The sequence below is a fragment of the Chelonia mydas genome, chromosome 9, assembly GCF_015237465.2.
Source record: "Chelonia mydas isolate rCheMyd1 chromosome 9, rCheMyd1.pri.v2, whole genome shotgun sequence".
NCBI lineage: Eukaryota > Metazoa > Chordata > Testudines > Cheloniidae > Chelonia > Chelonia mydas.
In genome coordinates, this window is record NC_057855.1 from 98,620,978 (window position 1) to 98,648,417 (window position 27,440).

At 38.5% G+C, this 27,440-nt stretch overlaps 1 protein-coding gene across 14 annotated transcripts in view; it reads left to right on the top strand.

Moving 5' to 3' along the window:
* The window catches only part of KLHL13 (kelch like family member 13), a 120,113-nt gene that overhangs the window by 29,993 nt on the left and 62,680 nt on the right, over nucleotides 1-27,440 (top strand). For 9 of the 14 annotated variants that reach the window (XM_037908368.2, XM_037908369.2, XM_043522008.1 and 6 more), the window contains one exon: nucleotides 2,230-2,301. The exons of the other annotated variants lie outside the window; for them this stretch is intronic. In XM_037908368.2, the coding sequence (XP_037764296.1) occupies nucleotides 2,230-2,301 (72 nt within the window). The remainder of the gene's footprint in view (nucleotides 1-2,229; nucleotides 2,302-27,440) is intronic. 14 annotated transcript variants of the gene reach the window in all.

Below are 27,440 nucleotides of genomic sequence, written 5' to 3' on the forward strand. Positions count from 1 at the left end.
GGGGAGGTGGTAGATGCTGATTGCATCATACTTTTTATTGCAATGGGAGTAAAGTAATCGGGGGAAAATGTGTGGGTTTTTAACAAGTGTATTCAATCTAGGGTATTTTTTAAAAGGTGCAGAGATAAAGGATTTGGCTAAAATCCATACTCTGACACTTTGTTTGGAAATAGACCTCTGCTAACAACCAAATTAAAAATCAGTATTCCTTTTGATATTAAATCTTTAGAAAATTATCTAAACTTCGAGAAATTCTCAGTCTTCTACAGTTTATTTGCTTATCTTGCAAAAAGCAAATAATCACACAGGTGTCTCATTTATTTGTTAACTTTACATGCTGCTAATTGTTTCTGCAAACACATGTGAGTAGTCCTGGTGAGTTCAGTGGTACTCCTCACATAGTTACTCACATGCATGAGAATCTGTAAGGTCATGGGGTAAGATTAAATTTAGCTCTTCCATTATAAACTTGCATTTCCAAAGTTTAGTTAGTTTTTTGTTTTGAAATAAGCAGTGCAAGATATTAGCTGAAGAGTGATATTTCTTGGTGTGGATAAAAATGTTTGTCCTTTATTGATAAAGTTACCAACTTGTATTCTAAAAGAAGGTATTTAAAATCTACAAGGGGTTGGGTCTTCATTTGTATTCTTGCATTGAAACTTGATGCGGTGAGCTGTATCCCACCCACGATATTGTACATAATGTGCACGAGAAAGGCACAAATAGTATTCTAAATACAAATAAAGTTAGCACTTGATGATCTGATGTTAAAGTTGCCCAGTAACTTTTTTAGGAACACATCAATATTTAAAGGAGTACTTGTGGCACCTTAGAGACTAACAAATTTATTTGAGCATAAGCTTTCGTGAGCTACAGCTCACTTCATCGGATGCATTCAGTGAATGCATCCGAAAGCTTGTGCTCAAATAAATTTGGTAGTCTCTGAGGTGCCACAAGTCCTCCTTTTCTTTTTGCGAATACAGACTAACATGGCTGCTACTCTAAAACCTGTCATTAACATTTAAGTATTATGTTCTAGAGATCAGTATAATTTTAAATACCAAACATATATTTTTTGTACATAAAATTCTATACTTTTTTTGTATCCCACAGATCAAGGAAGCTGTAATAATTGAAAAAGTTAGGTAAATATTTAAAAGGTACAAAAAATAATTGTGGATCTGATTACCAAAACCCTGACTTCAAAAATGGTTTCAGTTTAAGCTGTGAGTCAGCTGTAACTTTGAAGTTCCATAACAGTAATAAAGGAGTGACATGGCTCTTTTTTTCTGTTTTGCACAATTTTAACGAAAGCCCTTTCTGCAGCTCAAAGATTCTGTTAGGAGAGAATTCTTAAATGGAATTTTAAAAACAATTTCATATAACGTAACTTTGTGCCCCAATTGCAATTTGTACAATGTGGTTTCAATTTTTTTTGTTTTGTTTTTTAAATATTAAGATGAGGCAGTATATTCTTAATGACTTCCAAAAACATTTTTGCTACTTCATTGTTGACAGGGTGGAATGTGACCAAACAGGTTAACTGGTTTCTTAGCAATCCTTTCTTGTTGCACACACAGGATCTAAATGCAGTACCTTGTAAAAAGTTGTTTGACTTCAGGTTTGCCAGAGTGACAGTTATGCAGGCAGAATAGGTGAGGATTTGAAAGTAAAATTGTGCTAAACTTGCTTAAATATCTTCTATACGTTCAAATTTTGTGAATGAGATGGGGAGAACACAGTTCTAAGAAATGTTTCATTGGGGGATGACTATCTCTACTCTGGATTGGCGATTTATTTTTATAGTGTTTAGATATTTATACATGAGACATTTTAGTTCATGAATAGTAATTCATAGTTGTTTTGAGATATAGATAAATGGCTTTTTCTTCAACAAGGTACTGAAAATAGTTTGTCAAAGACTGACAAAATTTCAAAAATATGTTCAAAAATAAAAAGGGAGGGGCAGTATGATGGCAATAAGCAGTGGTTCACTTTATTGTGCAGCAATAAATTAATTATATAATGGACCTGTTGTTCAGTCTGTCATTCTATTGTGCTTTTTCTTTCCATTTAAAACAAAAGCCACCTTTTCATAACAAAACAATAGATAGGCTTCATGAATTTTCAACAGTGACTGCATTTTTAATTCCCTCATGTTAAATACACTTTAGGGTAGCTGCTCTTTTTTAAAATTACATGTTATATTTTATCTCATTTGGTCAACAGGGCAGTTACTAACCTTGACGGCATGGATCATTCTGTGCTCAGAGGGGAGATGTCAGCAGTGCTTCATGACAGGTATGTTTTTTATAAGTAGCTAAAATCAGGCAGTGCCTTCAGTGCATATTGTCAGGGTGGCTGCAATTTTTCTTAACCTTGAAAACCTATTCCTTTTTTCTTTCTGGAAAACTTCGAAGAAATCTGAAAAAAAACCCCAAAACAGAACAAAAAAGCCCCCCCCCCCCCCAAACAAAAGCAAATGTTTTGAGAAATAAAACACGCAACACATACTATGCTGCTCACTTCATTAGCTTATTTGTTCTTCAGAAATAGAGCACGTGATTTTTCCAAAATGAAAAGCTTGCAGGTCTATAAGTAAAATGCAAGGAAACCGTTTGCCATCCCTCCCCAGTCTGTCTAGGTAAGTGTACTGGTCTTTTGGGTCTGCTCTTGCTCTTTGTCAGGAACACAATCAGAATATGCTAAAGACACTTGGTTGCTGGGCTGGCTGAAGAGGAATTCTGGTGTTTTTAAACAAAATTCGGAAAGTTAACTGTTACCCAACCTTTCTAGAGAAACTGATTCAGGCTAGGACTTCTCTTTATATACTAAGTTTCAGAGTAGCAGCCGTGTTAGTCTGTATTTGCAAAAAGAAAAGGAATACTAGTGGCACCTTAGAGACTAACCAATTTATTTGAGCATAAGTTTTCATGAGCTACAGCTCACTTCATTGGATGCATTCAGTGGAAAATACAGTGAGGAGATCTATATACACACAGAACATGAAAAAATGGGTACACACTGTAAGGAGAGTGATCACTTAAGATGAGCTATTACCAGCAGGAGAGCAGGGGCGAGGAGGTTGGACAGTCTCTACGTAAAAGGGTAAATGGACACAAATCAGATGTCAAGAATTATAACATTCATAAACCAGTCGGAGAACACTTCAATCTCTCTGGTCGCTCGATTTCAGACCTAAAGGTCGCAATATTAGAACAAAAAGACTTCAAAAACAGACTCCAAGGAGAGACTGCTGAATTGGAATTAATTTGCAAACTGGATACAATTAACTTAGGCTTGAATAGAGACTGGGAGTGGATGTGTCATTACACAAAGTAAAACTATTTCCCCATGTTTATTTCCCCCACCCCCCACTGCTCCTCGGACATTCCTGTTAACTGCTGGAAATGGCCCACCTTGATTATCACTACAAAAGGTTTCCTCCTCGCCCCCCATCCCCCCCCCCCCCCCCACTCTCCTGTATGGTAACACCTATTTTTTCATGTTCTCTGTGTATATAAATCTCCTCACTGTATTTTCCACTGAATGCATCCAATGAAGAAAGCTTATGCTCAAATAAATTGGTTAGTCTCTAAGATGCCACTCCTTTTCTTTTTGCTTTATATACTAGAAGATGATAAACTCCAGATTGTTTTAGTAGCTGCATTTCAGCCTTTTCTTTCTGTTTTGAACTCTATCATAAACTCTGTTTGGGATCAATCATGTTTTATATAATTGGAATGGTTCTAGAGTCCCTTATATAAAATCATAGAAATGTAGGCCTGGAAGGGACTTCGAGAGGTCATCAAGACCATCCCCCTGCACTGAAGCAGAACGAAGTAAACCTTAAAGCATTCCTTAAAAGTGTTTATCCAACCTGTTCTTAATACCTCCCATGATGGGGGTTCCACAACCTCCTTTGGAAGCCTGTTCCAGAACAACTATCCTTGTGATAAGAGAGTTTTCTCTAATATTTAACCTACATCTCCCTTGGTGCAGATTAAGCACATTACTCCTCCTAAGTTCAGTAGACATGGAGAACGATTTTATCATCCTCTTTATAACAGCTCTTAACATATTAAAAGACTTATCAGATTCTACCGCAGTCTTCTTTTCTCAAGACTAAACATACCAAGGTTTTTTTTAAACCTGATCTACAAGGAAAGGTTTTCTAAACCTTTCATCATTTTTGTTGCTCTCCTCTGGACTCTCTCCAGTTTGTCCACATCTTTCCTAAAGCATGGCACCTGGAATTGGACATAGTGCTCCGGCTTAAGGCCTCACTAGTGCCGAGTTGAGCGGGACAGCTACCTCCTGTGTCTTACATTTGACATTCCTGTTAATACATCACAGAATATTAGCCTTTTTCACAACTGCATCAAATTATTGACTTATATTCAACTTGTGATCCACTATAAACCCCAGATCCTTTTCAGCAGTATTACTGCCTACCAGTTATTCCTCATTTTGTAGTTGTCAATTTGACTTTTCCTTCCTAAGTGAAGTACTTTGCACTTGTCTTTATAGAATTTTATCTTGTTGATTTCAGACCAATTCTCCAATTTGCCAAGATAATTTTGAATACTAATCCTGTCCTCCAAAATGCTTGCAACACCTCCCCCAACATGGTGTCATTCACAGAGTCTTATAAGCATACTCTCTACTCCGTTATCCAAGTCATTAGAAAAAATATTGAATAGTAATGAACCAAGGACAGACATACACCCTCTGAGTTTGCCAGCCAGCCATTGATAATTACTCTTTGAGTACGGTCTTTTAACCAGTTGTGTGCCCACCTTATAATAATTCCATATAGACTACATTTGCCTAATTTGCAGGACTGTGTCAAAGCCCTTACTAAAACCTTACTAAGAGATCTCGCTCCTACTGTTTCCCCCTATCCATTAGGCCAGTAACCCTGTTTCCTTATAACCCTGTTATCCTCCATGTGCTTACAAATTGATTGTTTAATAATTTGCTCCAGTATCTTTCCACTTTTGGCTGACTGGTCTGTAATTTTCCAGGTTCTCTTTGTTCCCCTTTTTAAAGATAGGTACAACGTTTGCCGTTCTCCAGTCCTCTGAAACGTCATTCATCCTTCATGAGTTCTTCAAGATAATTACTAACGGTTTTGATATTGCTTCAGCTAGTTCCTTAAAATGTATGCTGTGTTTTGATCAGTTCTCCACATTGATTAGAAATGTCAATATACTTATTGCAAGTTGGATGCAGTGTAGAGAGAAATCTTCCACTGAGTGTTATTAAGAAGCTAGGATGTGAGTATACCTTTAATTAATCTTACCATGAAGCTGGTGGTAGCTGAAGAAGAAATTTCAAACTTAAGTGTTACTAATTCATCAGCACATTATAAATAGAGTGCAAAATACTCTTACGTCAGTGTTCAATTATCAGGTTATGAAACATATACTTGTAAGAAAGGACATGAATAGACTGTTCAGAATGTAATAGTGGCTTCATCCCATTCCAGTATTACTTGGAAATAATCAAATAGATGTTGGTAAGTGACACTTTATCTTGCTTTGTTCTGTCGCTTAATCCGGACATTTGGAGAAACCACAGTAAGTCAGGAAGTGCAGGTCTGTGCACTAGAGCAGTGCTACTCAAAGTGGTGGTCCATGGACCGAGCCATCGGCTGCCAGTCTGTGCGCACGCTGGAAAAAAAAATTGCTGGTCCCCCACATCAGATAGCTTGAGAAGCACTGTGCTAGAGGGATACTTAACTGAAGAGTGGATGTACCAACCGTACAACTACAACTTTAGACTTTTTATTAATTTTTTTCATAACTCATTCTACTTTTTCTAAAAACAAAACTCATTATGATGTTTTCAAATATTGACTATATTTAGAATTGCGTTATCCTTCCTATATTAATGCTTCATTTACCTCACATACTGAACTGTAATTAATCTATGCTCTCAATTTCCTACAGAGATACCTGTGAGGAGTTTTTTTTAGTTGTTTCTAAATGTTCCAGTCTTCTTTGTGTATCAGCATAACAATATTTCCTTTCAGTTTTCCTAGACTTGAAGTAGTTGAGACAACTTGCCAGTCAGAGAGAATTTAGTATGCTTACAGGAATTATAGGTGCACTCTGTTTATATACAAACAAAATTCTCTGTCTTAGAAATATCAGCATGGAGGGATTATTCTAATAGACTGCAACTGTCACCCTTCAAAAAGTGGGATAAGCAGTATTTAAACTAGTTGTGGTTCTGGGAGCCACTACAGGGATCCTCCTAGCATTTGTCTTCCACTGGAGGGGAAAAGGATGAGATCTGTTAGATATACTTGGAAAGCCTTACTTTGAAACATCCATTAAAAGGCAATGCATCATATACATGTATGTGGTATTATAAATGATTTCTAAATGTGGTCTTCCAAGATTTGTAGCTTATAACAGGTACAATCCATTATCAGAAATGCTTAAAATTATTTGTATGAGGTACACAACTAGAACAAGGGCATTTATTACATAATAGCCAGGTGAACTGTACCTTTGTGTGTGTGTCTGTGTGTGTGTGTATGTGGTGTGTGTGTGTATATATATATATATATATATATGTATATATGTGTATATATATATGTATAATGTGTGTATATATAGAGCTATGTTTTTTTTCCTGATATTGGTGTTTCACAACCTGTCTGGAAAGAAAACTTCTATCACAATGACTATTGTGCCTCTTTCCTCAGACTTCTTAATAGCAATATGTACAGCTCATTTGTTCAAACTGAAGTCAACTCAAAAAGTAAAGCAAAAAAAAGTCAATATAGTGATCTGATTTTCAATTTGTCTTCTTTTATATTCCAAATTAGGGGGCAAAACTTCTTTAACTAAATTGAAAGAATCAACTCCTTCAGCCAAAAACCTGTAAAAGAGGTGATGTCTTTGTTACAGGTTCCCCCCGAGCTGATGCCTGGAATTGGGGTACCACTGAGCCCTCTGACTCACCAGCCTGGGCTCCCTTTCACACTGTGCTGCTGTGACAAGCTGCAGACACGCTCCCGGTCTTACACTTCCACTATCGTACACCCTGGTAGGGACAAATCCAGCTACACTTACATGCGGGCTCTCTGACTAGCCACTGCATGAACAACTGTAGAAAGGCTAAAGCCTCGGTCAGAGGTTCTCAACCTTTTTCTTTCTGAGGCCCCCCCCCATGCTATAAAAACTCCACGGCCCACCTGTGCCATAATAGCTGGTTTTCTGCATAGAAAAGCCAGGGCCAGCATTACAGGGTAGCAAGCAGGGCAATTGCCTGTGGCCCCATGCCACGGGCCACCATGAAGCTACATTGGTCAGGCTTCAGCCCCAGGTGGCAGGATGCAGGTACCTGGGCTTCAATCCTATGCAGTGGGGCTTCGGCTTTCTTTCCTGGGCCCCAGTGAGTGTAAGGTTGGCTCTGCTTGGAGGCCCCCGTGAAACCTGCTCGAGGCCTCCTAGGGGGCCCCGGACCCCTGGTTGAGAACCAATGCCTAGGTAACTCTCAGCTCCCCAGGCATGCACCCCTCTGGAGCATAAACCCAAAATTATTACTGTCTTGCGCCGCACAAGGAACTGTACAGGGTAAGCTCAGAGGGTTCGCCCCCATCCACCCCCAATGTGGAGAGGAATATGCAACAGCCTCTCTCAGCTAAGATTCCGAACAACAACTCACTGGTTTAGATAAAACAAAAACAAGTTTATTAATTACAAAAGATAGATTTTAAGTGATGGCAAACAGGTGAAAGCAGATTACCTAGTAAATAAACAAAAACACAAACTAAGTCTAAGATACTAGAAAGATAGGATATGAATTAGCAAATTCTCACCCTGGCTGAGGGTACAAGCAGGCTGCAGATTCTTAAGGGGCAAGTTGCACTTGCTTTACAACAGCTTGGAATCCCCAGGTCTTTCATATACAGGCTAGAAATACCTTTAGCCTGGGTCCAGCAGTTCCCCCAGTTCAGTCTTTGTTCCTCTGGTGTTTCCAGGAGTTGTCTTGTGTGGGGAGTGAAGAACAACAGATGTCGCTCCCCGCCTTTTAGAGCCTTAGCGTACAGCGGGAACCTTTTGTTTCAAAACTTGGTTCCCAGACCAGTTTGTGGAGAAACATTTACATCCCAAGATGGAGTCCAGAATCATGTGGCCTGATCACATGTCCTTGTTGAGTCATAGCAGCCATTACTTACAGGCTGTCTGGAGTGTTCTCAGGAAGGCTCCCCAGGTCGGGGGATAAACTTCTCCTGAGGCCTGTTGTTTTTCCTAAAGGCTCATTGCCCTAAATAGGCCCTTCCCAACCAGCTATCTAGACTGAAAGTATCTTGTCCAGTGGGTGTTACCCAGGAGTAACTACATTTGAAGTACAGATACATAGTCACTATTTATAACTTCATGAATGATAAATGATACATAGATGATAAATGATACATAAATGACAAATAGAATAATCATATTCACCAGATCATAACTTTTCCACCTTACATGACCCGTCTTGCCTAAAATACATAATAATTATGCTATAATTATGTCATAATATCACTATGAAAAATGTGGGGTGCAGTGTCAGTCTTCCTAAACTGTTGGGACTTCCCAGATTGAACTTCTGTTTTGCATGAAGCTCCAGATGATTTTATTTTCAATAATATCAGTCCTGACAACTCCTATGCTGTTTGCTAAAATGTAGATTTTGCCTTGCCTCTCTTGCTGTTTCAAGGACCTTGTTTACTACTTATATGTAAATTGAAGTAAATACATTCCTTAGCTGATGACCTGATTGACCAGTCCTGCCTAATCTAGGTTATGTGGGTTTGAACATGTGCTACCAACATTATTCAGGGGGAATTTATAACTTTACATATAATGTTGCTACATACATTCCACCATGATGTTATTGACTAGGAAGTTATTAATTTTCAAATGGTATCTTACAAGGCTTATTACAGTGGTGTGAATATAAGGGTGCATTTTATCACAGTTGGTATGGCTGATTTAGTGGGATGAGTCTTAAAACTGGAACATTAAAATCAATAGTTACAACTTATTACATAAGAATAGAAAGGGAAAAAGTGGAGTGTAGTTGCACTCTACATCAGACACGGTTACTTGTTAAAGTAATAGTTCAGAATCACAGAACTTCAAATGCTTTTGGAGTAAAGTTCTAACTGTTAAAATTTAAAGACAGGTGACTGGTGAACATGGATTATAGACCACGAAATTCCACTAGAGAATAGGCTGAGCTTCCTTAAACTGTTCCATTATTTGTAGGAAGAAAAGCTGTTATGGGTGAATTCAACCTGTAGGGTGTTTGCCAGACATCTCACATATCCAGTAATAAAAATTCCTTAGTTTCTAAAAACAATAGAGGATATTTTAACGCCAAGTCTTGCACCAACATATAATAACTCGGTATTGAACCTTGTTCTGATGGACAAAGAAGAGATTATTGCTGACCTAAAAATTAACAATTTTCTAGATATCAGTGATCATGATCTGGTTACATTTAATGTGTGAATAAAAGAATATGGCATCTATCAATGATGGATATATTTGGAACTTCAAAGGCTTAAAGCAATGATTGGCACAACTGATTGGGAACATAAATTTAAAGTGAGATGTGTTAAGGAAACTGGGAATTGTTCAAGGATATCCTATTAGTTACCCCAAAAGCCCCAATTCCACACACATGAGGAAAAATATTATGCCGGGCAAGAAGCCATCTGTCCTCTTTAAAGGGACGTGTCGAAATGGTGCTAAAACATTAAAAAGAAAGGTTGGAACAAAGGGGAAGTAAATGACAGTGAATACAAGTTACTAATTTATAAAAAGTAGGTGACTGATAAAGGACCCCAAAGGAATCAACGAAATATCAATCGCCAATAGAGTTAAAGATAAGGCATTTTTAAATAGGAACAAGAAAAATGCCAGATCAGGTATAGGTTCATTGTAAAGAGTGATGTAGGAAAAAAAATGTTCAATAAGTGTGTGTTCTGTTGGAACAAAGGAGATTATATCCATCCCATATGAAGTGGATGTAATAAAAAGGTTACCATCTGTAACAGGGGAGGAAGTGGGGCAGCATCTGCTAAAATTAAACCTTTTAAATGAACAGGCCTGGATAACGAACACCCAAGAGTCCTAAAGAAACTAGGTTAGGAGCTCTCTGAATCACTAGTGTTAGTTTGTAACAAATCTTTAGGGAATTCAGAAGGATTGGCAGTCTGCCAGCAGAGTTCCAATAATTAAAAAAAGGTAAAAGATAATGCAGAAGCTGCAGACCTGTTAGCTTGAAGTTGGTTGTAGGCAAAGCAATCGAGTGGTTAATCCAGGACTGAACAGAGAATTAGAGGCTAAAATAGATAGGTAATATGAGTCAGTGCAAGTTCATGGAAGGTAGATTTTGTGAAACAAACCTGTTAGTCTTTTTGGACAGAATTACAGATCTGGTAGACAACTATGTTGATTTTAATATACTTAGCACAGAGTCAAATGCCTTGGAGAAACCTGTGTGGCATTTTGATTAGCTAACTTGCATTATAAGGAATTAATAGGGCACAGATTGGATGGATTAAAAACTGTCTCACTGATCTCAAAATATAGTTGTTAATGGGGAGATAGCAATGACTAGAGCTGCTTTGAGCAGTGTCCTCAGTTCTTGGTCTAACACTATTTAAAATTTTTATCTGTGATCTGGGTGGTGAAATGAACTCTGTGCTGGTGAATTTTGCAGATGACAAAAGATTGGTGGGGTAGTAAATAATGAGGAGGGCAGTAACCTGAATCACTTGGTTAGATCTCAATCCAACAAAATGTGTTTTTTAAATATAGCCAAACCCAAGAGAGTATATCTGGGAACCAAGAACGCAGTTTAGATCTACAGAATTGGGAAACTGTCTTGGAAAACAGTGACTCAGAAGGATTTCGGGCCATCGTAGATGGCCCATGAACTGTCTGTACAATTCTGTGGCAAAAAAGGCTGATGCGACCCTTGGATGTATAAAAAGGGGAATATCAAATAGCAGAAATAGGGAAGTGATCTTGGCTCTGTACGCAGCATTGGTAAGACTGCTACTAAAATTCTGCATCCACTTCTAGTCTCCATGCTTCAAGAAGGATATGGAAATATCGGGGGGAGTTCAAAGGAGGGCAACAAAAACGATCCCCAAGGCTGGAAAACAAACCTTTATTATGTGAGACGTAAGGAGATCAATTTATTCATAGGCTTGGAAGGATTAGATTTTTATAGTACAACTTGATAAATGTCATTTTCACCATACACAGACAAAAATATTTTCCTGGATGATGATTTACAGATGGGCAAGGTAAGAAATGCTGCTTGAGAACATAATAGTTTGATTTAAGGTTACTTACTTTGTCAACACAACATGTCAAAATATACAATTTGTGTTTTGTTGGGTTGTAAAACTTTTTTGAATCTCAACAGGTACTGTCATAAAACAATTGTCTGATCCTCTTCTGTAATTTTCTGCAACTGAAAATTTAAATAGATAAAATTGAAAAATGCTTAAACATAAACATCAATATTATTTGTCAAAATTATACAAAAAATTGAAATTTTGCCAAGCCTACTTATTCAGTTTATTGAAGATTGAGAGGTAATTTAACTATTGTGTCTAGATACTTACACGTGGAAAAGAGATCTGATAGTGATGTACTGTTGGTGTTGGAGGGGTTCCAACCTTACTGACAAAGGCACGAGAAGACCCAATGGCTGGAAGTTGAAGTTATATAAATTTAGGTTTGAAATAAGATGCAACTTTCCTGCCGTCAGTGTGGTTAAACATTGGAACAGCTTAACCAGGAGTCACTGGGCTCACTGTTGCTTGGAGTGTTAAGAAGAGATTAGATAGCTTTCTGAAATATACGATTTAATTCACTTCCTGGGAAAAATTCTATGGCCTGTGTGTGCAAGGGGTCCTCCCCAGTTGACTGGATGTATTCTGGGCTTTTTGCCTTCCACTGAAGCTTCAAAGATTGGCTATAGCTGGAGATGGGATACCAGATGCGGTGGACTAGTGCTCTCTGGTGTATAGAGAATCCTTTCTAGATGTCTACTTGGTGTGTCTTGCTCACATTCTCGGAGTCTAGGAATGGGATACCAGATTTGGGGTTGGGAAGGAATTTTGCCCCAGGTCAGATTGGCAGAGATCTTATGGGCTTTTCCCCTTTCTCTGTAGCATGAGTGTGGTTTGCCTGCTGGGATAATTTCCTTGCCATTGTACAGGCCTTGGGCATTGATGGCACTGTTTTCTGCTATAGCTTGGTTTTGGACTGAAATGTTTTGGTCTGATAAAGTTTTTGGGCTTAATATAGGGGAATCTGGGTGGAATTTAATGGCCTGATATACAAGTATCAGAGGGGTAGCCGTGTTAGTCTGAATCCACAGAAACAATGAGAAATCCGGTGGCATCTTAATGATTAACAGATTTATTTGGGCATAAGCTTTCATGGGTAAAAAACTCACTTCTTCAGATGCATGATATACAGGAGGTCATCCTAGATGATATCATGGTCCCTTCTGGCCTTAAACTCTATGAAACTCTGTTTTTTCAGTAAAGATTAGTGCGCATCCTAATTTCTCAAACAATAATTTTGGCCATTTGGAAAGATCCTTCTATTTGAGAGACCGTATTGTTTTGGTCAGTGTTGCTCACATTTACGTATTAGACCCACAATTTCTGTTTCAAAAACAGAAATATGACTGCATGTAATTGAACTTGGAAATTGCTCTAACTGGTTTGGTCCAGCAATGGTATTGTAATCTAATCACATGCAGTTTGTCCTTAGTTTTTCCTTTTATTCTCCTATCCCGACTGTTTTGTCAAACACACATGAATTTGCATTACCTGTAATTGTTTATATGTGAACTCATATCCATGTATTTACCAGCTAAAATCACTTAATGTTGCAGATAAAAATGTACATTTGAGTTATGTAGACTATGTCTCTTCTGCTTGTTCTGGTATCTGCTGACCATACTGCAGCTTTAATCTAAGTATTCCATAATTCAGTGTAATCAATATTGTAGTGATCATCTTTAATTTATATTTTAGTCTTTTTATTTATTTATTTATTTATTTATTTTTTGCAAAATAACAGCTGTTACCTTTGTTCAAAATGTCAATGCTTTTTGACTGAAAAAACTTCTTGGGATCTGAAATTTAAGTTGAACTTTTTTCACAGAAAACATATACATCTTTAAGTTTGTTTTATCCACATAAATCCCTCAACCCTTATCTCCCAACACTCAATTTGTTCAATAACCAATTTCTCTTAAACCTTATTTTTGAGTACAGGCCGGATTAGTTCTTGTAGAGTATAAGCTCAGAAAAATACAGCGCACTCACAATCTTTGGCCTGCCTTTAAGATGCTTCCTATTATGCCAAAAAAGAATAGTTCTAATGTGCAGCTTAGTCTGCAGTGCATTTAGGCGTTCTCCACATTTTATGAGCTGCAGTTAGCCAGCAGTTGATTTTTCTAAATTAGCACTTCTGAAATACATGCTGTATCTCTTTGACACAGTGTAAAAAGGAAAGGTGGACTTGTGGCACCTTAGAGACTAACAAATTTATTTGAGCATAAGCTTTCGTGAGCTACATGCTATCCTTAGTATTCTCAGACAGATTACAGGAAGATTTATCTGTTGATAAATAAGCATTTGTACTCAGGTTTATTATGCCCCCAAAATAGTCTTTTGGTGCTAGCTTTTAATCATGACTTACAGTTCGACATGAAGTTGAGAATGGAACAGTTAAATTGATGCTGATCCATTTGGAATACCCTCTTCTGTAAATGGATCTGTTGCATTTTTTTTCCCATTCCTGGCTAGAATCCAATGAACTACTTTTCAAAAGCAAGATAACTTTCTGTGTGGTGTTATTTAAACTACAGACTTTCTCTAAAAGCTAATGAGGGATTTCCATTTAAGTTGCTCCTTATAATAATAATAATAATAATAATAATAATAAAAAAGTACTTGCACCATATGGAATACATTGAGGAATATTTTTCTTCCTGTATGCCTGTATTGTTCTAAGAATATTGAATCCTTTGTTTTTAGACACTTAGGAGATGTCTAGGATTCAGTTTGTAGTTCACTTGAATGCATAGTGCGGCACACTTTAGGATTAGAAGACAACTGTTGAGAGTGGCAGAGACTACAGAATCTAAAATATATGAATCCGTGGTGAAAATGTAGGACAGTGTGTTTCTAAAGTAAGAAATTCTCCTTCGTTGTGCAAATGGACTATTAGGCTTTGCCAATATGGTGTCTGTCAGATTAACTCTGACTTGTAGTGAGTTACAGTGCAAACCATAGAGGAAAGGTTTTACATATTTTTGTATTTGTAATTAGTGTAGGTATCTTTCCGGAAGTGTGTTACCCTAGACAGCCTGAACTGTGGCTGTTACATATAATAATGCTCCGCATTTAGAAACCTAATTTCTTCTTGACTGTAATGTTGCCACCAAAGCATATCTTCAGGTGTTATTTATACTATTCTAATTGTTTTAGTTCCAATCTTTTATGTATTTTTGTCCCTGGCCTGGTGAGACTGCTCCTCAAACTCCTCAATGGGTATACTGTCAATTTCACTCCATTTTCATATCTAATTTTAAAAGAAAAATTTTAGCTTCCATCTCCATCCCTTTGGACCACTGTTTCCACATTTCCAAGGCCTACTATTTCATTGCCCTGCTTCAGGATGCCTATTGCAACCTGAGGTTTATTAGCAGGAGGTCTGGAAAAGAAGTGCATATGAGATGAGTGTATTAAACCTCATATGTTCTCCTTGCCTCTCCTGTATTAACTTTCATCTCAAAGATAGCCTCCTAGAGGTAATATAAAAACAGATTGACAGGTCCCTCAGCACCCCTTTTGGACAAAGATGGCAGAATAGCAACGCTGTTTTAAATCTTATCAATGTCCTCCTTAAATTTGCCAATAAGGACAGAGATGTGGATGGAGTGAAATAGACAACAAGGGAAATGAAGTGGAGAGGAGTTGGGCTGGCTTTATAGAGCTCCACTTCTCTGGCTGTCCTGTCATACTGTGGCTCCTGGCTTGGTTCCTCTTCACCCTCATAGCTCCAGTACGTTCATGCCTTGGTTTCCTTCATCTGATAGGACCAGTATAACTGGTCAGCAATAAGTCCCAGTCCTGTTGCAGGGCATTGATTAGAACTCGGCCCAGCTAGTAGATTTGGGTAACTTCCTCTGACTTCACTTGGCTTTGCCTTGGTACAGTAGCACAGTTGTTAGTCTACTGAAAATTCTCTTCAGTGCAACTGTGTTAGGGGTGAGTTCCCAAGTGTGGACTAGTGAGGTTCTCCTGTTCGGTTATTTGCACATGCCATCACCTATATTGGTTTAACTTGAAGCTAGACTAGACCTCCATCTGCTGTGGATGGCTTAGGGGTAATGATATTCATGCTGGATGGAAAATGCAAAAACCTCATCCTTTCTATCAGTCTAGGAGAACTGTCAGGTTAGAATATGATGGGATGGAGAACTTTGTGAGGGGGAGTTTATTGAACCACTTTGATTTAGTGCTGTTAAAAGAACCAAACATGTAGCTGTGAACATTAAAAAAACAAACCAACAAAAACAACACGAAAACCCCCACAATCTTCCCCCCCAAAAACTGGAGAGTAATACTCAGGTTTAAAATTACAAATGCACTTTGAAACCTATTCCTGTCCATAGAAGTTCAAGCTGTTTGGGTTCTGTGTTCCTCCTACATTAGATTATATATCAGGGTGGCCAAACCATGCGGCTCTTTTACCGTTAGAGTGTTGCTTGTGGAGTCCCTCTTCATTCTCCACCTACCAGACTGGGGGTAAGGAGAGATTGGGACCTCTGCCTTGCAGCTGGGTGGTGAGGTAGGGGCTTCTGCCCCATGGAGAGGGAAATCTCAGGGCTTCTGCCTGTGGGGCGCACCCGCCAGGGTTCGGGGCTTCAGCAGGAGCAGGGCTGAAACCCCGAGCCCCATCAGGTGCCTCCCATGGGACTGAAGCCCAGAGACCCCCCCCCTTCCCACAGGTCTGAAGCCCTGAGCCCTGGCAGGCACGCTCTGGCTCTCGATTGTCTGAAGATTGTCGTATGCGGCTCGGAGGGTTTGGACATTCCTGTTATATATCATTGTAACCTAAAAGACTATTTGATAAGTTTTTGTGCAGCTTTGTGATGGTGGTGTAGTCTGATGTAGAAGAAACAAACTAGAGTAGCTACATTCCAGTTTTTGGAGCTTCTGGTTACTTTTTGTTAAAGTATCTGATCTGGTGGTTGTGGTCCTTGAACAATGCATTAATTACTTATGATAGCTAAACAATTATTTTAGCAGTTTGTTTCAGCTCATCTTTAAGTGAGGCTTTGAAGAATTCTTTTTCCTCAGTGAATTAGATTTTTCTGCTGGAATCAGTTACTGCCACTGTTCATATATGCAAAAAAGCTCATTCTAGGATCCAGCTTTTTGCCAGCAGTTGTTTTCTATGCCGAATGGTCTTGATAATCTAACTGAATTAGAATATAAACACATCTCTCTCTCTCTCTCTCTCTCTCTCTCTCTGTCTGAGCTTTGCCTCCACTCATTATATTCTTTGTATTGCCTCTTGTGCCATGATTCGCTAAACAAACCCACATATATTGATTGTAGAAGTGCTGATGTAATGTTAGCTCTTTCTCTAATAATGCTTATGTTTAAACCAGTATAGTCCAGTAGCCTATCTTATTTATCTAGTTTAGGAATTCATTTTTTTCCCCCCCACTCATCTTGCAGTTAGATTCCTGAGACCATACCTACGTCTGATTAAATAAGGATTATAATCTTGGCTAGAAAATAGCTTTAATTTCTATTTCTTTTTGTGTGCTCTCCTCTCCACATTCAGTTCCCTAGTGCTCTGTATAGGATTCTATACCTCCTTCTTAATAACTAGTACAAGACATACATTTATCTCAGACTGGTGACTGAATGTTGATGGCTAAGTAGTTTCAGAGCCTCTTGCCCTGGGATGCAAAGTTGGCTATTGCTTTATTCTCAAGTGTGGTTCTTCACTGAAAAGTGACTGTAAAGCTGCCATTGTTGTATTACATATTTCTCAATTTTTGTATCTGTGATCAGTTTACAAGTAAGATTTTTTTTTTTTAAATAAACTGATAGCCCTTCAAATTCAAGCTGACAGTTCAGCTGGACTCTTTGCCTTGTATCAGTAATAAAAGTTTTGCAGGTCTAATTCTGTCCTCAGTTACACCAGTCCAACTGCACAGGTTCCGGTGGGAATAGCACAGGTACATCTGGCTCTGTAATAACAAATCTGATGCATAATGGCAAAGAGAGCACACTTATGAAGCTTGTGGATGATACCAAGGTGGGAGGGGTTGCAAGTGCTTTGGAGGACAGGATGAAAATTCAGAATGATTTGGACAAACTAGAGAAATGGTCTGAAGTAAATAGGATGAAATTTAAATAAGGACAAATGTGAATTTACTTCATTTAGGAAGGAACAGTCAGTTGCACACATACAATATGGGAAATGACTGCCTAGGAAGGAGTACTGCGGAAGGGATCTGGGGGTCATAGTGGACCACAAGCTAAATGAGAGTCAACAGTGTAGCGCTGTTGTAAAAAACCAAACATCACTCTGGGCTATTAGCAGGAGTGTTGTAAGCAAGACCCAAGAAGTCATTCTTCCACTCTACTCCCTGCTGATTAGGCCTCCTTGTATCATCTGCAAATTTTGCCACCTCACTGTTTACTCTTTTCCAGATCGTTTATGAATATATTGAATAGGACTGGGCCTAGTACAGACCCCTGGGGGATACCCCTATTTACCTCTCTCCATTCTGAAATCTGACCATTTATTCCAACCCTTTGTTTCCTATCTTTTAACCAGTTACCAATCCATAAGGACCTTCCCTCTTATCCCATGACAGCTTACTTTGCTTAAGATTAGCCTTTGGTGAGCGACCTTGTCAAAGGCTTTCTGAAAATCTAAGTACACTATATCCACTGGATCCCCTTTGACCACATGTTTGTTGACCCCCTCAAAGAATTTTAGTATATTGGTGAGGCATGATTTCCCTTTACAAAAACCATATTGACTCTTCCCCAACAAATTATGTTAATCTGTTTGACCATTTTGTTCTTATAGTTTCAACCAGTTTGCCCGGTACAGAAGCCAGGCTTACAGGCCTGTAATTGCTGGGATCACCTCTGGAGACCTTTTTAAAAATTGGCATCATATTAGCTGTCCTCCTCCAGTCATCTGGTACAGAAGCTGATTTAAATGATAGGTAACAGACTACAGTTAGTAGTTCTGCAATTTCACATTTTGAGTTCCTTGAGAACTCTTGGGTGAAAAGCATCTGGTTCTGATGACTTCTTATTGTTTAGTTTATTAGTTTAACTTCCACTTTTTAAAGGATGCTTTTTTGCCTCTCACTGCTTCTCAGGAACACACCATCAAACGTGGACTGATGTGACCAGCCAACTTTAAACTAAAGGAACCCTCTTCTGCATGTTTGTCCTGTTCAGTCTGTCTCTCTACTTACTGTGTTTCTTTCTGTCCTGGTTTCCCTCCATTCCTGTCTGCCTTCTTTCCCTGTTTGTTTACATAGAGTCTCTGTTTCTCTCTCTCTCTCTCATTCTCTCTCAGGCTCCCCTCTGTCCCTCCCCCCCCCCATTCTCCTTTCTCCTCCAGCTGTCAGTCCCCCTCCTTCTGAGGGCAGGGCCATCTCCTCTCTCGTTCTCAGAGGGAGGGGCTACCTTCTCTCCATAGAAGAGTGACAGCACATTTACTCTGAACCCACCCTAAATCATTTATCCCCATACAGGGTAAAATCCCTTTACCATATTTAGATTAGGCAGAAAAGAGTAAATACAAGGGATTTCTTAATGCATTCTAGAAGAGCTTCTCAGGTTTGTTTCTTTGCTTACCATTGATGTGTATTCACCGTAGTTTTGTATTAAATCTATATCTAAAGTTTTAGAGGCCGTGGGGGTGGAGGGTTATATTACCAGTGCTTGCAGTGTCTCAGGGCAAACATTCTTTTATTCTATATCATGAAGGGGTAGGGACTGACCATTTGTTTTCAATGTACAGTACCAAACATGTTAACAAATGCTGCTTAACAAATGTGTGTGTAACTGGCGATGGCCCTCACAGAGAAGTGTGACGGCTATATCCTGTAGCTTGGAATAGAGTATGTCTGGCTCAGCTGTAAGATTTCATGGATGTCTCCACCAGCAACCAGATCCTAGATAGAACACCAAATAGCACTTCTGCCATTCTTTCATGCTTACTGTGAATGCCATGTGAAGATGGGCTGGAAGGCTTCAAAGGCTTCAGCCTTCAAGCGATCCCAGAACCTAGACTCATGGAAGTGCTGTATATATCTGAATTTAAGCTTGTCTCTACTGCGTCATTCATTGCCTAAGCTTTGAAGCCTGAAATTTAGCAGGGCAGTCCCTAATGAATAGCAGACCCTTTGCTAAACTGCAAAAAAGCAATTATCAAATCAAATCTGAAAACACATAGCTGTACATGCACAATGCAGTGGCTTTACAATGGCAACAGATGATTTGTGTCACAAAGCTTGATTATTGTAACACTTTCTAAACAGGATTTACAGCAGAACATTTCTGCTGACTATAGCTTATTCTGTATGCGACAATGTTTGCTCCCTGATCATGAGTGACAATGGTCATATGATGCCTACCTGTACCTGGCATGGAGCAGGAAAATTATATAAACTTGTTCAGATCTACAAAAGAAAAAACTAATTTGGTTACATTAATCTCTTATTTTAAAATCTGATCTGACTTTGTATTGTAGTTTCCCCATTGACATAGGGACTTGTTAAAATGAGTGTTAGGTATGCTGAGACAGGGTGAAAGAGGTAATTTTTATGGGACTAACTTCTTATGCTGGTTAGTTCACATTGTCACCAGAGGGCGGCATAACTGATTTTTGTAAAGACTTTTAAAGAGTGAACAAGAGTTACAGGACAGAAACTACAGTGGATACTAACTAGCATTCAAGTGTTTGGCACAGCTAAGCATATTCAAATATTTAAAGTTTAGAACTGAAGGAAGTCATACCAGTTTAGCCTTTATATTTAAGGGACAGATTATAAAGATACATACGTTCTGCTCAATTCTGAAACGTGATTACTCCATAATAGGACACAGCTTTATTTTTATAACTTATTTGCATTTCTGTTTGAATCTTAAGATGGAAGGAAGGGCATTATTGTCACAAGAACAGGGAATTGGGAGACCTAGATTCTCTCCTGGCTGCTTCTACGTCTTCCCCTCTTACTTTGAGCAAGTCATTTAAACACTTACTATTTTCCAATCTATAAAATGAAATCAAAATACTTGCCTACAAACTGTTCTAGTGCCTCTGCTGCTGTGGATGGCTTCCCCCGGAGCTTGTGAAAACTAGCCATTTTGTCAGTTTTCAGTGTTGTTCCTGGGAATGTGGGAGTGGTGACGTTGATGAAAATTAGGTTAGCTCCACTTTGCTGCAGTTTGGGAACATTACGAGCAACGTAGAGGTTATCACTGGAGCAGTTCACTGAGGAGGGGGAAGCAGAATAGAAGGATAGATTAGTGGATACCTTCCCATTATTGTCTTCATAGCAAGGAAGAGGCTTTTGGGTGGGAGAACAAAATGCTCCTACTTTCTAGCAACCACAGGGAATTGAGGGTTGTGTATGTGCGCGCATGCAGGGATGCCCTCAGGTTTTTCAGATATCAACACACAGACAAAGAGTTGGAGTGAAGGAACAATCTGAGATTATATTTGGATTTTCATTCACTTACATCTCACTTTCACACATGTATAATGTTCTTCCTTCTCCCTGTCTCCAGACAACTCAGACTACTACTTCAGTTTTGGTAGTAACATTACCTGCTCCTCATCACTATCAGGTGGAGGGGGATGGTGCCTTTGAACTGGGGCTCCCTGGAAGGTATTGTTGGAGGACGGGGTTTGCTTTATTAAACATGTGTTGATTACCAGGCTTTTCTGGGGACTCAGCAGGATTCCTCTCAGCCTATCTTTGTCTGACATTAAGAGCTGGTTATCCATTCATAAATTGATGACCACGACTGTAGATCTGGTCTGGATTCCTAATAATTTATGCCTAAAATTGGCCCTCAGTAGTGTAATGAACATCCTTGTAGACCTCTTAATCCTTCTCAACTGCAAAATCTGTTGGGCACTTAGCAGAAACTGTGGATTGGCTACAGCCCTGTTTTGAAGCAGTCTGCCTGTTAGATATCTGCAGTGTAACCGAAGCGGTGTCGGTCCCAGAATATTAGCAAGACAAGGTAGGTGAGGTAATATCTTTTATTGGACTAACTTCTGTTGATGAGAGAGACGGGCTCAAGAGCTTGTAAAAGATATTACCTCATCCACATTGTTTCTCTGTTAAATATTTGTCAGTCATAGAATGGAGTGCCATAATCCAGGCAGATGCGGCTTCTTCAGTTATCTGTAGAAAGACACAGAAAGTTATGTTACTATCAGTACCCTAAATGATATAGCCCAGGATGTTATCACATTGGCTGCAGCCACTCTGGCTTGTCTAATTAGACGAGATCAAGATTAGGTTGTGGTTAGTTTAATGCATGTTTTCCCCAGGATGACCTTGATTAGCTAAACTGAGGTCTTGGGTCTGGTCTGCAGTTAAAACATAGGTTGATATAGCTACAGCACTCAGGGTGAAAAATCCACGCCCTTGAGCAATGTAGCTATTCCAAGCTAAGACCTGGTGCAGATTCTTCTGTTGACCTGGCTGCTCTAATTCATATCTAATTTCTGTTTAAGATTGGCCAAAAGCAAATAAGATTTAAGAGGAAAATTTATCATCGATTATAATTTGACTTCCATTTTAAAAAATAAGGTAAACATAGAAAAGATCCAGAAAAAGAGAATGAAAACTAACAGGTGCAGTACACTATCCCATTTCTAACTGACCAACACTCACCTCTGTCTCCTTCTTAATTATTGAGCTGTTTAATATTTTGGGAATCATTCTGGTATACTGAGTGAATGTGTTTCAGCAAGCTTTAGTAAATAGACTTGTTTGGCCAATAGACTATAACAGCTACAGAGAAGTTGTAACTTTCATATAAATCCTTTGTAGTTCATAGCTAGATCTAATAAAACGAACTGTTGCTTTGGACCAATTAGTTGCAGCACTCTCAGTCTGGCTGCCATGCATGTGTATTGAGTGCTCGGAGTTCTTTGGAAACTGGTAAATATATTCATGCTGTTGCTTTGGAAAATGAGCATAGTACTCTGAACATTTAATGCTAATTGAAAGCAAGAGCATTTCTTATTGAGCTGAGGTTCACCAACATAGTTGCTAGACTGAGATTAAAAGGGGGTGATTAAAAGAAAGTGATTTACGAAGAAATTATTTTACCTGTTGCTCTTCTGTAAGAAGCATTGTGACTAAGTAAAACTGAATTTTGTTTGTACCAGTGATATAAATACATAAAAATAGCCAGACTGGGTCAAACCAATGGTCCATCTAACCCAATATCCTGTCTTTTGACAGTGGCTAATGCCAGATGCTTCTGAGGGAATGAATAGAACAGGCAGTCATTGAGTGATCCATCCCCTGTCGCCCATTCCCAGCTTCTGACCCCAAAGTATGGGGTTGCATCCTTGACGGTTGTGGCTAAAAGCCACTGATGGATCTATCTTCCATGAACTTATCTAATTCCTTTTTGAGCCCCATTATAGTTTTGCCCTTTACAACATCCCTTGAGTTACACAGGTTGGCTGTGTGTTGTGTGAAGAAGTACTTCCTTTTGTTAATTTAAACCTGCTGCCTATTAATTTCTTTGGGTGATCCCTGGTTTTTGTGTTACTTGAAGGAGTAAATAATGCTTCCTTAATCACTTTGTTCACACCATACGTGATTTTATAGACGTCTATCATATCCCCCTTTAGTCATCTCTTTTCTAAACTGAAAAGTTCCAGTCTTTTTAATGTTTTCCATACATGTGCCATTTCCTTAATCATTTTTGTTGGCCGCCTCTGTACCTTTTCTGTTGCCAGGATTGCCTCTGGAGCCTTTTTTTTTTTTTTTTTTAACGTTGGTGTTGCATTAGCTATTCTCCAGTCAATTGGTACAGAGGCTGATTTAAATCTTAAATTACATACCAGTTAGTAGTTCTGCAATTTCATATACGAGTTCCTTCAGAACTCTTGGGTGAATATCATCTGGTCCTGGGGACTTACTACTGTGTAACTTATTAATTTGTTCTAAAGCTGCTTCTATTGACACCTCAGTCTGGGACAGTTTTTCAGATTTGTCATCTAAAAAGAATGGCTCAGGTGTGAGAATCTCCCTCACATCCTCTGCATCGGTCTTCACTGCAAAGAATTCATTTAGCTTTTCCACAGTGGCCTTGTCTTCCTTGAGTGCTTTTTTTAACACCTTGATCGTTCAGTGGCCCCACTGGTTGTTTGTCAGGCTTCCTGCTTCTGATGGACTTCAAAATTTTTTTTACTGTTAGTTTTTGTGTCTCTTTCTAGCTGTTCTTCAAGTTCTTTTTTGGCTTTCATAATTATACTTTTACACTTGACTTGTCAGAGTTTATGCTCCTTTCAGTTTTCCGCAGTAGGATTTAACTTCCAATTTTTAAAGGATGCCTTTTTGCATCTAAGTGCTTTTTACTTTGTTGTTTAGCTATAGTGGCACTTTTTTAGTCCTCTTATTATGTTTTTAATTTGGGATATACATTTAATTTTAGCCTCTCATCATGCTTTTAAAAAGTTTCCATGCAGCTTGCAGGCATTTCACTTTCGGAACTGTACTTTTTAATATCCATTTAACTAGCTTTCTCATTTTTGTGTAGTTCCCATTTCTGAAGTTAAATGCTTCTGGTGGGCTCTTTGGTATTCCCCCGCCTCCCGGAAGGATGTTACAATTAATTATATTATGCTCCCTATCACCGAGCTGTTCATCTAGATTCACCAGATCTTATGCTTCACTTAGGACTAAATCAAAAATTGCTTCTCCCCTTGCGAGTTCCAGGACTGGCTGCTCCAAAAAAGTCATTAATGGTGTCTAGAAACTTTATCTTTGTATCCCATTCCCAGGTGACACATAACAAATCAATATAGGGATAGTTGAAATTCCCCCATTATTACTGACTTTTCTATTTTTATAGCGTCTCTAATCTTTTGGCGCATTTCACAATCACCATCCTGGTCAGATGATTGGTAGTCTATCCCTACTGTTATATTCTTATTATTCAAGCATGGAATTGCTATCCATAGAGATTCTGTGGTACAGTTTAATTCATTTAAGATTTTTACTATATTTGACTTTATGCTTTCTTTCAGATATAGTGCCACTTCCCCACCAGCATGACCTACTCTGTCATGCCTATATATTTTGTACCCTATTATTACTGTGGCCCATTGATTATCATTGTTCCACCAAGTTTCTGAGATGCCTGTTCTATCAGTATCCTCATTTAATACCAGGTACTCAAGTCCAATCATCTTAGTATTTAGACTTCTAGCATTTGCATACAAGCACTTATGGTATTTGTCACTTTTTAGCTGTCATTATGTGATGTAATTGAATGGGACACTTTTTCATTTGACTGTTTCTATTCAGTTCCTACCTTTGCTTCTATCCTCTTCTCCTAACTAGAATATAGAAAATCCCTGTTAATAGATCCTTCCCTAAGGGATCATAGAATATCAGGGTTGGAAGGGACCTCAGGAGGTCATCTAGTCCAACCCCCTGCTCAAAGCAGGACCAATCCCCAACTAAATCATCTCTGTCTGAATCGTGTGCTCTCTGTCTCTGTTGGATTTCCCCCAGCCCTTAGTTTAGTTTAAAAACTCCTCTACAGCCTTTTTAATTTTACAAGCCAACCATCTAGTTCTGTTTTGGTTTAGCTCCTTCTTTCCCAAAAGGTTCCCCTGTTCATAATAAACCTAAAACTGTAACATCGTCTCATCCATTCATTGAGACGCTGCAATTCTGCCTGTCTAACTGGCCCTGGATGTGGAACTGGAAGTATTTTAGAGAGTGCTGCCATGGAGGTCCTGGACTTCAACCTCTTACCTAGCAACCTAAATTGGGCCTCCAGAACCTTTCTCCTCCATGTACCAGGACCACCGGCTCCTCATTTTAGAGAGAAGTGTGTTAAGTTTGAAGTTTAAGTTAAAGTTTGCTATAAACTTTCCTTAAAATCTCGGTCATAATTGTGGAAAGATTTTTCTTTTAACCTGATTAAAATTAGATGTGAAAATGGAGAGTCCAAAATCAGATTGTGCTGCTTTTGAACGTTATGTCAAAACAAAACTCAAGTAATAGCAAGAGATTTAAGAAAATAAGGCAGACTTTGACGGTTCAGTAAAATGCTCTCTCAACTGGAAATACTTGTTGGGGGAACATTTACAAAAATAACTTCTCTAATCATTATGCATAGTTATTAAATATCACTGTATTAATACATTCAGAACGCTTGTTCAAATAATTCTTCCAAATGCTGACTGTCCTCTAGAATAACAAACATGCAGTGCCATTTTTTTCACCATTTCTGGTGTCTGGTTACATGACTTGAAAAAATTATTTCGCTTGTTTTTAAAGGTTATATCTCTGACTGTCTTGTATTAAAGGATTTTTACAATCAAGGTGTTGCCGCCTGCAGTGTATTCAGAAATTCCTGGAGCTATCAAAGTGTAAAACGGTCTTATTAACTTGCCATTACAATTGAAAGATGTTTTTATTTTGTTTTGGTTTTTGAAAAACACATGTAATCCACGTAATACTTACACTGGTAATGCTTCAGCTTATTAGTTAACTTGGTTAGTTTCCAGAGAACCAACTGTTATCTCAGTTCAGTTAGTTGATTGTCATATATTTTGCTAGTTTGCAAACCAGATGAGGAAAAATCCAAATAAATATTTTTTTCCAGTGTGGGGTGTGTTTGTGTTGGGGTGAAGGAGAATGACTTTTTATTCTTTGAAGTAAAATTTCCTTGTCAGATAAAGGGGATCTACTGTATATAAGTGGCTGCAAAGTTGCTTTCTCTAACATGGTGCATTCTAGGCAGGCAAGGTGGGTGAGATAATACCTTTTATTGGATCAACGTCTGTCGGTGAGGGAGACACGGTCCAATGAAAAATATTACCTTACCCACATTGTCTCTCTAATCCTGGGACCAACACGGCCACAACAACAGTGCATAGTGCATCCTAAACTGTTACTGCAGCAAATTCTTCAGCAAGTTTCTAGTTTATGTGGGAAAACTGTTGAAAATGTGGGTGAAATCTGCAGTATTTCATGTTTAAACATGTGATGCATACCCTGAATGGAAGTCTGACTGATGCTTCACTTTTAATAGTTAAGGATTTGTTTTTTCCTTTTTTTTTTTAACCAGTAGCTCTGCTTACATTGCTATAGAGACCGAAGCTTGTCCCATAATAGCATTTTGACAACACTAAGAGTAGACTACAAATCACTTTTGTATTACTCTCCCCGCTCTCAGCCTACTCTTCTCCACTCTCGATTGTTCTTCATGTTTTTGTTTTTATTTAGGGCAGCCAAGCACATCTGAAAGTATTAGTCATCTGTCAGAGTAACTTTTGTAGACTTACACTCTTCAGGAAGTGAACAGAAATATGTCATAGTGATCTCTGGACACATTACTGCTTTAATATATTGGCACCTACATTCGGTGTCTTTGAGGGATTATTTATTTATTTTGTAAAAGGTTTTTTCTGGATAACTTGTGATCTTTTCAGTTCAAAATACAATCAAAATAGCCTTGCTTAATTCTCAGTAATGAACTACAGCTCCTTTTGCTTTTTATTTCTTCTCTTATTCAGTTTTTAAAACAAACACACCCTGTTAAATGAAAGATTGTTAGTTCCTAAGGCAGAGCAGAGGCATGTTGATACACTGACATTTTAAGAGAAGAACTGCCTAGTTCACATGCCCACTCTTTCTATAATATTTTAAATGTGTTTTTGCATGTTATTAGCATCATTGCAGTGAAAATACACACATTTCCATTGGCTTCAACAGGACTCGAGTTCATGCTTTAATACCCAGGCAAAACAGTGGGAGTTAATTTGCCTTACTTAGAATTGAACATTATTAACTCTTTCAGCTGTATAGCCTAAAAAATATATATATTTATCAACTGACTGTAATATAATAAAATATTGTCAAGGTAGTGGGCCAGTTCTTCAAAAAACAAAGATAGGTACAGGTAGATGAATTGTAGGAAGGAAGAGGGAGAGGCCTGTGGGAAAGTCTGTGCGTGGGGCGGGGAGATGATGGGTAAGGAAAATGGTATGCTAACTTTTTGTTAAGCTTTTAGGGATCCTGACTAAAAGTGTTATGTAACATTGGTTGGTCTCTTTCAG